The sequence below is a fragment of the Sus scrofa genome, chromosome 10 (assembly GCF_000003025.6).
Source record: "Sus scrofa isolate TJ Tabasco breed Duroc chromosome 10, Sscrofa11.1, whole genome shotgun sequence".
Taxonomy (NCBI): domain Eukaryota; kingdom Metazoa; phylum Chordata; class Mammalia; order Artiodactyla; family Suidae; genus Sus; species Sus scrofa.
In genome coordinates this window covers 6,032,730-6,046,601 of record NC_010452.4, presented here as the reverse complement: position 1 = coordinate 6,046,601, position 13,872 = coordinate 6,032,730, and the positions used below count along the sequence as shown (strand labels likewise).

The 13,872-nt window shown below is 39.5% G+C and overlaps 1 protein-coding gene across 1 annotated transcript in view; it reads left to right on the top strand.

The window, feature by feature from the left end:
* The window catches only part of USH2A (usherin), an 837,143-nt gene that overhangs the window by 616,132 nt on the left and 207,139 nt on the right, over positions 1-13,872 (top strand). Inside the window, 1 exon segment of the mRNA XM_021064292.1 lies at positions 12,153-12,376. Within this exon segment, the coding sequence (XP_020919951.1) occupies positions 12,153-12,376 (224 nt within the window).

The following is a 13,872-nucleotide window of genomic DNA, read 5'->3' as shown; positions in this document are numbered from 1 at the left end:
TTAGCCTGTGAAGCCATCTGGTCCTGGATTTTTGTTTGTTGGAAGTGTTTAAATCACATTTTCAACTTCAGTACTTGTGATTTTTCTATTCATATTCTCTATATCTTCCTTGTTCAGTCTTGAAAGATTGTGTCTTTGTAAGAATCTGTCCATTTCTTCTAGGTTGTTCATTGTACTGGCACATAGTTGCCTGTAGTCGTCTCTTAGGATCCTTTGTATTTCTGTGATATCAGTTGTAACTTCTTTTTCATTTCTAATTTTATCCATTTGGGCCCTCTCTTTTTTTCTTGATGAGTCTGGGTAAAGGTTTTTTATTTTGTTGATCTTTTCAAAAAACCAACTTTCGGTTTAGCTGATCCTCTCTACTGTTTTCTTCACCTCTATTTCATTTATTTCTGCTCTCATCTTCATTATTTATTTCCTTCTACTGATTTTGGGTTTGTTTATTCTTCTTTCTTTAGTTGCTTTGGCTCTAAGGTTAGTTTGAGATTTATTTCAGATTTTTCCTGTTTCCTGAGGTAAGCTTATATTGCTATAAACTTCCCTCTGAGAACTTCATCACATAGGTTTTATATCATTGTGTTTTTCCTTTCGTTTGTCTCTAGATATTGCCTTATTTCCTCTTCGATTTCTTCAGTGATCCATTGTTTGTTTAGTAGCATATTGTCTGGTCTTCACATATTAGTGTTTAGATGTGATCTCTCCTGGATTCTGTTCCATGTGCACTTGAGAAAAAGGTATACTCTGATGCTTTCAAATGGAATGTTCTATAAATATCAATTAAGTCCATCTGGTCTAATGTGTCATTTAAATCCTGTTGTTTCCTTGTTGATTTTCTGTCTGGATGATCTGTCCATTGTTGAAAGTGGGGTGTTAAAGTCCACCTTATTATTACATTATTGTCTACTTTTCCTTTTATGACTGTTATCATTTGCCTTCTATATTAAGATGCTCCTATGTTGGGTGCATATGTATTTACAAAAGTTTTATCTTCTTCTTGGATTGATCCTTTGATCATTATATAATGTTTTCTTTGTCTCTTGTAACAGTCTTTAAAGCCTATTTTGTCTGTTATGAGTATTACTACTTGAGCTTTCTTTTGATTTCAATTCGCATGGATTATCATTTCTATTCTCTCACTTTCAGTCTGTATGTGTCCCTAGCACTGAGGTAGGTCTCTTGTAGACAGCATATATATGACTCTTATTTTTGTATCCATTTATTTGGTATCTGCGTCTTTTGGTTGGAGCATTTAGTCCATTTATATTTTAGGTAAGTATTGATATGTATGTTCCTATTGCCATTTTGTTAATTATTTTGGGTTCATTTTTGTTGGTCTTTATTCTTCCCTTCTTCTTTTATTCTCTTGTGGTTTGACGGCTGCTTTAGTGTTTTGTTTGGATTGCTTTTTCTTATTTGTGTATCTATTGTAGATTTTTGTTTGTGGTTACTATGAAGTTTTGATATGGGAATGTGTGTGTATATATATATATATAGTGAATGCATTGCATATGCATTTCCAGTATCCTGCATTTGTACTCTCCTCACAAGGTTTGGTTTTGGTATCATATTTGTGTGTGGATGATTTCCTACCTTTATCATATGTTTACCTTTACCAGTGAACCTTCTCATTTATAATTTTCTTATTTCTAATTGTGGCCTTTCTTTTCCATATAGAGAAGTTCCTTTAGTAGTTGTTGTAAAGCTAGTTTGGTGGTATAAATTCTCTTAGCTTTTGCTTGTCTGTAGAGCTTTTGATTTCTTCATCAAATCTGAATGACAGCCTTGCTACGTAGAGTATTTTTGGTCAGGGGCTTTCCCTTCTCATCACTTTAAGTATATCATGCCATCTCTTCTGTCTTGCAGAGTTTCTGCTGAAAAATCAGCTAATAACCTTATCAGGGTTCCCTTGTATGTTATTTGTTGCTTTTCTCTGGCTGCTTTCAGTATTTTCTCTTTGTCTTTAATTGTGTTCAGTTTAATATGTGTCTTGAGGTGTTCCCCCTTGGGTTTATTCTACATGGTACTCATTGTGCTTCGTGGACTTGAGTAAGTGATTCCTTTCCCATGTTAGGGAAGTTTTTAGCTATTATCTGTTCAGATATTTTCTCCAGCCTTTTCTCTTTCTCTTCTCCTTCTGGCACCCTTATCCTGTGGATGATAGTGTGTTTAATTTGTCCCAGAGTTCTCTTAGTCTGTCTTCATTTCTTTTCATTCTTTTTTCTCTATTCTGTTCTGCATCAGTGATTTCCACCAATCTGTCTTCCACCTCACTTATTAGCTCTTCTGCCTCCTGTAATTTGCTATTAATTCTTGCAAGTGAATTTTTCATTGTGATTATTGTGTTGTTTCTCTCTGCTTGTTCTTTAAATCTTCTCTTTCTTTGTTAAACATTTCTTGTTATTTCTCTACCTTTTCCTCCAGTTTTTGTTTTTTGGTTTTCTTCCTCGGATCTTGTATCATCCTTACTATAACTACTCTAAAATCTTTTTGTGTAGGTTGCTTGTCTCCACTTCACTTAGATATTCTGGGGTTTTATCTTGTTACATTCATCTAGCCTCATGTTTCTCTACCATTCATTTTGTGTGGTCTCCTTTCTGCAGGCTGCAGGGTTGTAGCCTCTCTTGCTTGTGGTATCTGTCCCCTGATGGGTGAAGTTGATAAAGGCACATGTGACAGGCTTCCTGATGGGAGGGACTGTTGGGTGGAGCCGAGCCTTGTCCCTTTAGTGTGCAGAACTTTGTCTCTGTGTGTAATTAGAGGCAGCCGTGTGAGTGGGAGGAATTTAGGCAGCCTCTTTGGTGATAGGTGGGACTGTGTTCTCACCCTGTTTGTTGTTTGGCCTGTGGCTTCTGAGCACTCTTGCCTGCTGGCTTTTATTTTATTTTACAAAATGGCAGCCTCCAGGGGAGCTGACACTGATGATTATTCCCTGGGACCTCTGCCTCCGGTGTCCTGCCCCCACAGTGAGCCACAGCTGACCCCTGCTTCCCCAGGAGACCCTCCAAGACTCACAAATAGGTCTGACCCAAATTCTTAGGAGTCCCTACTTTGCCCTGGGACCCAGCACATGAATCCCTGTGTGTGCCCTTCTAAGAGTGGAGTCTCTGTTTACCCCAGTCCCATGGAGCTCCTATATTCAAGGCACACTGGACTTCAATGCCAAATGCTCCAGTGGCTCCTCTTCCCAGTGCCAGACCTCTAGGCTGGGGAACCTGATGTGGGGTTTAGAACTCTCTCCTGTAGAAGAGCCTCTTGATATGGTTATATTCCAGTTTGTGGGTTGCTCACTCAGTGGGTATCATATTGCTCATATTGTGAAAGTGCCCCTCCTACCCTCCCCTGGCTTCCTCTTTGTGTTTGGGGTAGGATATCTTTTTTGGTAGTTTTCAGTCTATTTTGTTGGTGGTTGTTCATCAGTTAGTTATAATTTTGATATCTTCATGTGAGGAGGTGTGCTTGAGACCTTCTAATCCTTTCCTGGAATCCCCTAGCAGTGGGACATGTGTAGAGGAAGATTATATATATATGGTCAAACTGGTTGCTAGTTCTGTGTTGTTATGTCAGTCTCCATCAACTGCCCAGAAAAGAGTAACAGTGGATGATTTTCATACATACAATAGAATTAGATTTCAAATATGACATTTTCATCCACCCAACGAATTCAAGGATTGCCTCCAAGAGATGGCACAAGTCACCTGGATCTGTACTATAAGGAAACAAGACAGATACCTTTGCAAGGTAAACCAAAGACACAAAAACACACAACCAAAACCAACCTCCCAAGATCTTCTTCAAAAATGAATGATGTGGGGGTTCCCTTATGGCACAGCAGATTAAAGATCCTGCATTGTTACTGCTGTGGCTCAAGGCACTGCTATGGCATAGGTTCCATCACTGGCCCTGGAACTTCCACATGCCATGGGTGTGGCAAAAAAAAAGTGTTGTATAAATCATATAATACACAACTGTCCAGTGTAGACTCATAGTCCTTTCGGAAGTTTCTCCCAAGAATTATAGAGTTTAAAAAGTTAGTATTCTGAAGATAACTAAATTTCAGTCAAGAAATCCATCCCAGTGTCTCCAAGATATGACTTATTGGCTAAAAGATGTACATAAGAAGTGGGAGGCAAATTATAGCAATCCAAAGTAGGTGGCTTCCATGTTCACTATTTGCCAAGCTGAGTTCTACATGCTTCATATACACAGCAACCCTATGAAGTAGGGACTACCATTATCTCCAGTTTACAGATGAGGAAACAGAAGTGCTTTAAACAGAAGTTAAAAAACTTTTTCCGCATCACATGTCTAGTAAGTGGCTGTGTAATAGGAACACTAACGGATATTATCAATGAACTTCAAAATTCATAAAGGCTCAAATGCAATTTTCACATAATTGTACTGCAGTTTGAACATATCTTTAGCATAAGACTCTTTCTCTCTGTCGTTCTGGCTGTTGGAAGTGCTGTCATTTTCAGCAGGCAGCTTCTCATGTCACCTGGTAGTTGTCTGTAGTCAGAAAAGGAAAGAATATGAAATAACAGGCATGGGGTTTAGAAATAGTGAATATTTTTATTATTGTCAATTCTGTCATTGACTAGAATTCATCTATATGTCAACACCTAAATGCAAAGGAGACTAGGAGTTTTGCCCATGAATCTTTTGCCACTGTGACTAAGAAGGGGTGCTAATTCCATCCAAATGGCTATAGGGTTCATGCTCTCAACCTTTCTGAGCATTCCGATACCTGAACAAACATTGGATGCTCTCCAACCCAAAAACCGTATCATTGTTTATCAAGTCTGATAAGCAAGTCCAGTATAATATAACTACTAACTTGCAAACATTTTCTAGTTGGCCAGGGGAAAAAAGAGACATTGACTGCACACCAGACACGTCAAAAGTTAGAAGAAAGGGTGCTATGGGAGTTCCCGCCGTGGCTCAGTGGTTAACAAACCCCACCAGGATCCATGAGGACCTGGGTTTGGTTCCTGGCCTTGCTCAGTGGGTTAAGGATCCAGCATTGCTGCGGTTGTGGTGCAGGCTGACAGCTGCAGCTCCGATTCGACCCCTAGCCTGGGAACTTCCATATTTCATGGGTGAGGCCCTAAAAAGAAAAAAGACAAAAAAATAGAAAGAAAAGAAGAAAGGGTGCTGTATATGGGTGCTAGGCTCTAAGGCAGCAACTTTTAAAGTATGGCCTGGATACATCCAAGGGTCTCTAAGACCTTTGCAGGTGGTCTGTGAAATCAAAACTATTGTCATAATAATACCAAACTATTATATGCCTTTTTCACTCTCATCATCTCATGAGTGTATGGTAGAGTTTTTCAGAGGTTACACAGCAGGTGATGTTACGACAGTTGGATGCAAAAGCAGATAGGATTCAGTTCCTTCTATGAAGCCAGACATTAAAGAGGCTTGCAAAAATGGAAAACAGTGCCATTCTTCTAATTTTTCTCAGTTTGGAAATATGTTTATTTTTCATAAATAAAATAAACATATTTTTGTTATTTATGTTAGCATGTTATATATTTATAACATTTATGTTAGCATGTTATATATTTATCATTATCATAAATGGATTGATGAATACATATGTCAGACTTTCAGTTTTAGGCTTTAATCCAGTAAATATAAACACATATAACCTATATAAAAAGAGGCATTTTGTGCAAATCAAAACTACCATGAGATATCACCTCACACCAGTCAGAATGGCCATCATTAATAAATCCACAAATAACAAGTGCTGGAGGAGCTGTGGAGAAAAGGGAACCCTCCTGCACTGCTGGTGGGAATGTAAACTGGTACAGCCACTATGGAGAACAGTTTGGAGATACCTTAGAAATCTATCCATAGAACTTCCATATGACCCTGCAATCCCATCTATCCGGACAAAACTCTACTTAAAAGAGACACGTGCACCCGCGTGTTCATTGTAGCACTCTTCACAATAGCCAGGACATGGAAACAACCCAAATGTCCATCAACAGATGATTGGATTCGGAAGAGGTGGTATATATACACAATGGAATACTACTCAGCCATAAAAAGGATGACATTATGCCATTTGCAGCAACATGGAGGGAACTAGAGAATCTCATACTGAGTGAAATGAGCCAGAAAGACAAAGACAAATACCATATGATATCACTTATAACTGGAATCTAATATCCAGCACAAATGAACATCTCCTCAGAAAAGAAAATCATGGACTTGGAGAAGAGACTTGTGGCTGCCTGATGGGAGGGGGAGGGAGTGGGAGGGATCGGGAGCTTGGGCTTATCAAACACAACTTAGAATAGATTTACAAGGAGATCCTGCTGAATAGCATTGAGAACTTTGTCTAGATACTCATGTTGCAACAAAAGAAAAAATGGTGGGGGAAAAAATGTAATTGTAATGTATACATGTAAGGATAACCTGACCCCCTTGCTGTACAGTGGGAAAATTAAAATATATATATATATATATATATATATATATATTTTGTGACATTTAAGATGTACCACAAGATAGAAAATAGAATCCAAAGAAAACTATGGTACTCATTCCGCAACATAAGAAATAAAACATCGCTAATATACTTTAAAAAAAAAAAGAGGCATTTTGATTCTTCAATGAGTTGTAAAGGTCTAATGGGGTCCTAACAGCAAACCTTGAGACCCACGGCTGTAAGGCTTAGTAATCGGGTCTAGTAGAAAATCATGGCAGTTAGTTGGTTATCCTGTACTATGACGAACTAGTTGAGTACCTCTTCATCCATTAGATGAGTCAGCTAAAAGCAAGTCCATTCAAGACAGAAGCATGTTTGTGGAGGAGTAGGGGTGCAGAAGTGTTGCCCCGCCCCCCCCATACCACAATGAGTTAGTTTTAAAATAGCAGTGAATGGTCTCATTTGATCATTGCTTTTGTCTATTGCCTTTTTTAAGTCAATTGCCATATTCCTTCACGCAATAAATATGTATTGTGTGGCGACTATATTCAAAATGTCATTCTCAGTGCTTTGTGAGTATAAAATGGCTAAGATACCGTTTTTATCCTCAAGGACTTAGAATCTAATCAAGGAGAAATGTGCCCGTAAGGTTAAACACAGGCCGTAGGAGAGGGATGAAGACAAGCATAAGAAGACCAACTGATCAGTCCAGTCCAGGTGATGAAGAAAGCTAAAACACTGGACTGGAGCCTCGAATAATGAGTAGGATTTCGAGACATGTAGATGGAGGAAAGATGTTCCAGCTAAAGGGCATAGCTTGAGCTGAAGTGTGAAATGAGCATATGCAAAGCAGGTCCAGGTACACGTGAGTAGTTGGGTTGAGTGGATGTATAAGCTGCATGTAAGGAAACAGAGTGAGATAAGGCTTAGTAGGAAAAAGGATTTTGAACATTATTGTGTACTCAGGGAAGAGTCAATGCGATGATGGCAAGAGCTATGATTCAAGGAGATGAATCGGATTCGGGTGGCAGGATGGATGTGAAGAGGGAAAAACAAGTCAGTTAAAACACGCTTCACCAAAAGCACCTGTTCTAAGAAATAGAACAGAGGTGAGTGCCTATCAGGCCAAGGACTCTACATCTTTTGGGGGTCATATGGTTCAGAATCTTTTGAACCTTATATACCCTCACTTCAAATAATTGTGCATAGGATACACTGAAACATTTGCCTGCAGTTTCATATGCCCTGAGGTCCATCCGTGGGCCCAAATTTCAGAATCATTTATTGGCTTGACTGTGATATCCATGCTAGCCAAACATTTCTTAAGCAAATTGTGGTATTCCTCAATTCCCGTGAATCAGAATTAGCTCCAGCCTTTCTCCTGACCGTCTACAGTTCTGGCAACTCTGGTAATCATTGTGGACTGAAGGAATAATCCTTTTAAAAGGGAGGAAAAAAATCTCTTTTTAGTCTCTTGACCTCCCTGCAGGTTTCACTGAAAATAGACACATTCCACATGTCTCGTTCCTCTGTCTGTTGCCGCTCCCTCCTGTCGCCCCTAATGATTGTGACCTCAGTGACCTTCCAGAATATCCATATGGCCCTTTTTCTCCTCAACCTAGCAACACCCTACCTACTGCATGAGGGTTTGGAGCTCATAATATCGTTCCTAAGCCTGGCCTGTCTCTCCCGCCTGGCATTGTGTGCCTGCCACGAGACCGGGCTGGCTCGTAAAACATCTCTTTATGTACTTTATTACTTAAACTCTTTTATTTGCCTGCAGGAGCCCTTTAACAAAATCACATTGAATTGACTTTCTCACACCAAATCAAATCTCCCTGGTCCCAGTTCAGTTGTCTTTGTCAATATGTATTTTATAAATGGAGTGAATTAACAGATGCTGTTGGAACAGAAGTGCTGGGGTAGCGTTTATGTTTTTAGTGCTCTCTCTGGGCAGATGAGTTGTGTGGGAGTGTTATACAGGTATCACGGGATGAAAGTCATGCTGTCATTTCGGTGGATATGTATTCTTAACCATTTTCTTTGAGGATGTTTTAAACCTCTTTATTACTCTTTTTATCCTCAGCGTTTGCTTATATGGTTTTATCATGTATGCCATCAGTCTTGGGTTGGGCTTGATTATACCCCTTCGTATTAAAAGATGAAAATTCAAGCCTCTCTATCATTCCAAGAGGACAGGATTTTCTGTTACCATGAGGAACTGACTGTGACCTTCCTGTGAAGCATATGGCCTTGTTTCTGTTATCCATGTTGTCTCTGAGGCCTTTTGATATGAAACTCCAGGTGGAAACTGTTCTAGAAGAAAGTACTGAGTTTCCATGTCCTGGACTCAGAGAGCAGTAGAATGAATTACCACCCCTGTTACGTAAGATGGGATTGGAGGACTTTGCAAAGAGAGAAATACAGCACAGAAATCCATTCTGTGAGACTGACGTTGCAAGAAGACTTCCTAGGAAGATTTCCGTATGACATAATGAACTTTTGAAAAGTGTAATGTATACAGGCTGTGAAATACAGTGCAGCAATTTGGGGAGCAGTTTTACCCTAACCCTTTCTCAGTTTTATGTGGTAGCCATAGAGCCACCTGCTGGTAAAGACAAGACACATCTCTTTTCTTTCATGCTCTGCCGTGATCTTTGTCCTGAGAATGACTAATCACAAACCTTTATTTTTTACATTCGTCTAGACCTAAAGTGTAATCCCTTGGCTTAAAATGTGGTCCCCATGGTCATTCCCAGAGTTCTACAGTAATTTGTCATTTTCCAGACTCTCTCTTTTGTCCCTACACTATTTTTTATCTCAAAAGCATGATAATTCTTGGGCTTTTTTTTTTTTTTTTTTTTTTAAGAAAAATGGAGCACTTATTTTATAGAATTAACACTTTAGAAATTAACCAAGACTATATGTTTATAAATGCTCTCCTGTGCAGCCCTGGACATTAAATGTTGGTGACATTGGAAGTATCCAGAATATCGTGATTTAAAAAAAAATCTTTCACTCTTTTCACAGATATTTGCAACAAAACAGAAGCTGTTCGTGGGCTATATACGCTGTTTGCAAAGACAATATAAGCTGTCAGATCTCAAAAATAACATCTAACGGTTCGGTGTATACTCTACCCCTCGAATAACATCTGCATCTTGATCAAAGGGAGTGTCCACCTTTGTACAAATTTAATGAAGAGCCTCTGGAAGAGTAGATCAATCCATCAATAATACATGACCTGTTTGTTTTTCTTTGGGCGTATTTAAAACTGTGCCTTCTATGTGTCAAAGTTCAAAAGTCAAGTGCTACATGTGATAAATTAGGCAGGGTCAAAAGTTATTGCAATGCAGTTTCAGAAGATTGTCTGTCTCTGAATTTGCAGCTCATTCATGCTGAAGTGATGCACTATGGGAATTACCACCAAGCCCTGCTCTGCAGCATCTGCTCTCCCTAAGTGAGTTAGTGCACGTCAGACATCTTTATGTCAGAATATTGCAGTGATGGATGCAGTCTTCAGAAAATGCTGCATAAAAATCTGGTGTGCCGTTCTGGCCATTAAGTGAAATTACTATTTAAATTAATGGCACTGTCACAGTTTATCTGTGCAAAGAATGAACGCTGATTAGGGTATTAAGTAATTAGCAATTTATCACACTGGAACAAGGTTGATAATAATTAAAGAAGTAATGGTTTACCAAAGAAACTAGAAAGGGAGTCACTTCTTGTTATGGGAGGGAAATCTTGGCCGAAAATTTCAATTCAGGGAAACAAAGACGAGAAAGAAAGCATTCTTTTTTCCTAGTGTGAAAACAGTTCATTATCAAAATTTTAGTTGACCTGTCAAAAGTCCCTCAGAGCGATCAGATGACTGATTAGGAGTTTCAAATTAGGTCAATGTCTGCATTTTGATTTTATACTTAAAGCAGGGTGAAACCATAAAGTAATTTGGGAGCAGAGGCAGAGAATGTGTTCTGCTCCCTAAAGGGCCAGTTTTCAGATTTTGATTGCTCTTTAAAATAGAAACATGAATTATTTTAAGAAAACTGCTGGAGAAAAAAAAAAAATGACAGCAAAGAATCCAAGGTTGTATTTAAATGTCTGATCAGAAAGCAGCAGGAAAAAAATGCACAAACAATATAACACTTGAAGCTGTGGATTTTTCTTGTGTGTGTGTGTGTGTGTGTGTGTGTGTGTGATTTTTACCCATCATATTCAAGACTCAGGCTACACTGACAGTCCTACTGTGTGTATTTATTTGATAAAACTTACCCTGGAAATGTTAAAACAACTACAATTATTAATATAGTACTAGAGATACAGTTTACTTTTAAACCAATTACTTTCAACAGTTATCAGCTTTAAAAATGGAGTTTCAAATTTCAGTTATGATCAATGTATGTTATTAACCATAAATAAAAACTTTGTAGATATTGGGAGATTTTTTTAAGTGGAAAAATTGGGGAGAGGGTTCTTTGGAGCCGTGTGTGGATAAACATCTTTCTGAAGGCATGTGCCAAATCCGTGTCCACTTTCAGTGCTTTTTGAAAAAACAAAAAGCACTTCAAACTCATTGGTCTGTTATTAGGAGCGCCTTTCATAATGCTGGTGTTTGTACAGGACCAGATTAAACAATTCGAGACCCCAGGGCATTTTGAAGTTGAGGTTCTTTATGTTATCAGTCGGGACTAATAATAAATAAACAAAATTCTAATTAAAATAAATCATTCATCACATCACACTGCTATATAACTAGACATAAATTCTAATATGATAGCCCTGTGACATGGGGTCTAGGCATCTTAATTTCTAGCTTCATCTGACTCTGGAGTATTGTTTATGTATTCAGGCTCTTATGTCTAAATTTCCGCTGTCTCTCTTCTATGGCAAGATTGAAATGATGTGAACATAGGCAGTTAAACTGAATTTGGGGAGAGAAAGAAGGCTATTTGGTATCTCAGGCACTCAGGTCTTTCTTCGAGAAGCGGGTCGACAACCCCCCTTCCAAAGTCATTCTGCTGTTACCCCCAACCTCTTACCCACATCTAGCAATGGGTCTAGAAAGTAGTGCAGCCTCAATAATGGTGGCCAAATGGTCACCTGGTCAGTGAGCACCCTTAGCTGGTTTTGAATACAAATCTGTCTTGTGATGAAAAAGAATGGGTACCGTTGCTGCTGGTTTCACAGGAAACAAATATTTGATTCATAGACAAAGGCAGGCAGAAACTTACAAGACTCTTAGGCAACTGCCTCCCCTTCCAAGATGGTGCCACCTTTCCGCAGTCAAGCCTCCTACCCCAGGGTTCAAGGGTGACCCCTCAGAATTTCTAGAAAAGACTTCTGAGTCCCTGGAGTTTAACAGTGCCTTCTCCTGCCACAAGCTGTTATCATCACAAAACGGGCAGGCCGTTCTCACGACAGAAATCAGATCGTTTTTTATGGAGCTTGGGAGAAGTTTGGCCTCCCCGCTGGACGATTCTAGAACACCTCCTCTTGTGTGTTCTTCACCTAATTAGTGTCTAGTGGTCTTGGTGAGAAGGACCCCTCACTGTCCATTTAACTCACCTTGGTAGGGAGATGCTGCCTTAGGGATTGTGCCATTTCACCAACTGCCTGGGTCTGACACTTTGATACCACACTTTGCAGCCGCCTCCGTTTTCTTCCCTGTTTTGATTTCATATTCATCTACAATAACATTTTATTTTCGCAGGGATGTTCTGTTGTGGGCAGGATTATGTGAATATGTCAGATACCATATGCTGCTCGGCTTCCAGTGGAGAGTCTAAAGCACATGTTAAAAAGAATGACCCGGTGCCAGTAAAATGCTGTGAGACTGAACTTATTCCAAAGAGCCAGAAATGCTGTAATGGAGTTGGATATAATCCTTTGAAATATGTTTGCTCTGACACGGTTTCAACTGGAATGATGATGAAGGTAATTGATGGAGAACCTCTCAGAGGTGCTGATTTGACAATGGAAAGAGAAATACATTGTTCATAACTATTTTTCTAAAATAGGAATATAAAAACTCCTGTGTGCATTATTCATTTTCGCATTACATCCATATTAATACCAAATGAGTTTGCCATGATTGATGTTATTGCAATGAATTCTAAAGGAATTAATAATGATTAGCTGTTCTCAGGAAGCTTTACCAGCACTTCAGATTCGTGCAGACAGCAAGTCTGGATCCTGAAAGAGCCTGTGTGGTGCTGTGAATAGAGATGTAGGGAAATTCGGCTTCCTCCCTCTGGCCCGCAACCGTGGTCCATCACTTTCCTTTGATAGAGAGACCTTAGAGCCCACAACGTCACGTAGGCGTGTTTCTGTCATATTCCTTGAGGTGGTGCAGGATCAGCAGCAGCCGGCCAACCGCAAAAATGAATCGTCCGCTGGGTGCATCGTTTATATCCCAATGTTAAGATGCTTCGCATACACCCATGCTGTGCTTTTTAGCATTAAACTTGACCCCGGACTCCAGAAACCCACCATTTTAAGGAAAGGATTATGGACATTTAAAAACCAAACTCCCTACTATGTTGGGTAGTAATTTGTCGTTGAGAGATGGCTAAAAATTGTTGCTTTGCTCACAGGCAATGGAAGGGCTCTTGCTGCTGATGCAACTACATAGTCTTGTGTGGACATCACACACTTTAGGATGCATCATAAGTCTTGAGATTTTTAGGGACCCAGCAAGCACCAAGCAGCAATGACTATTAAGATAACACGGAAAATTGTTGAAGAGAATAGGTACTTCATGCCATACAAAACGCCTAAGAAAAATAGTGGGGGGGGGGTTGTCTACGGATTTTTTAAAAAATTGGTCTGACTTGAGCACAACTTTATTTAGCCAGTTCTATGCAAGGAATCTCTCCAACACTGTGTTCCCAGAGTTTAAGTGTATTCCAGCCCAGTGTTTTCAGAAGTTTGGACTAGGACATTTTTCCTAAATGTATTTTTAAGTCTCAAAGAGCTGCTGTTGTTGCAAGACTGGGCCTTTAAAATAACGCGTTAGGAAGCGTCTCCATGGAATACTCTCTTAAAAGGACACTCGTATTTCAGCAACGAAGGTAGAAAACCTGTTAACTTCATAAATGACACTGTGGCTCAGAACCATGTATTTCATTACTGCCCACCTCACATTTAATTCCCAGGCATCTTATTTTGGTTAGGAAGACACAGCTTCCACTATTTAAGGAAGATATCCAAGATGCATGTGGACATTCCCAGGCCAGGGATTGAACGAGCGCCGTAGCAGCGACCCAGCTGCTGCAGTGACAACAGCAGGTCCTTAACCTGCTGAGCCACCAGGGCACCCCTCCATGATCTCTTAGTTGGCTTGAGTTGGCTCTAAGAAAGCAAAGTAACAGCTGGATTTCACATGCATGTTTAAATGGTTATAATTAGATTTTCTCAAAGCTGACTCAAGC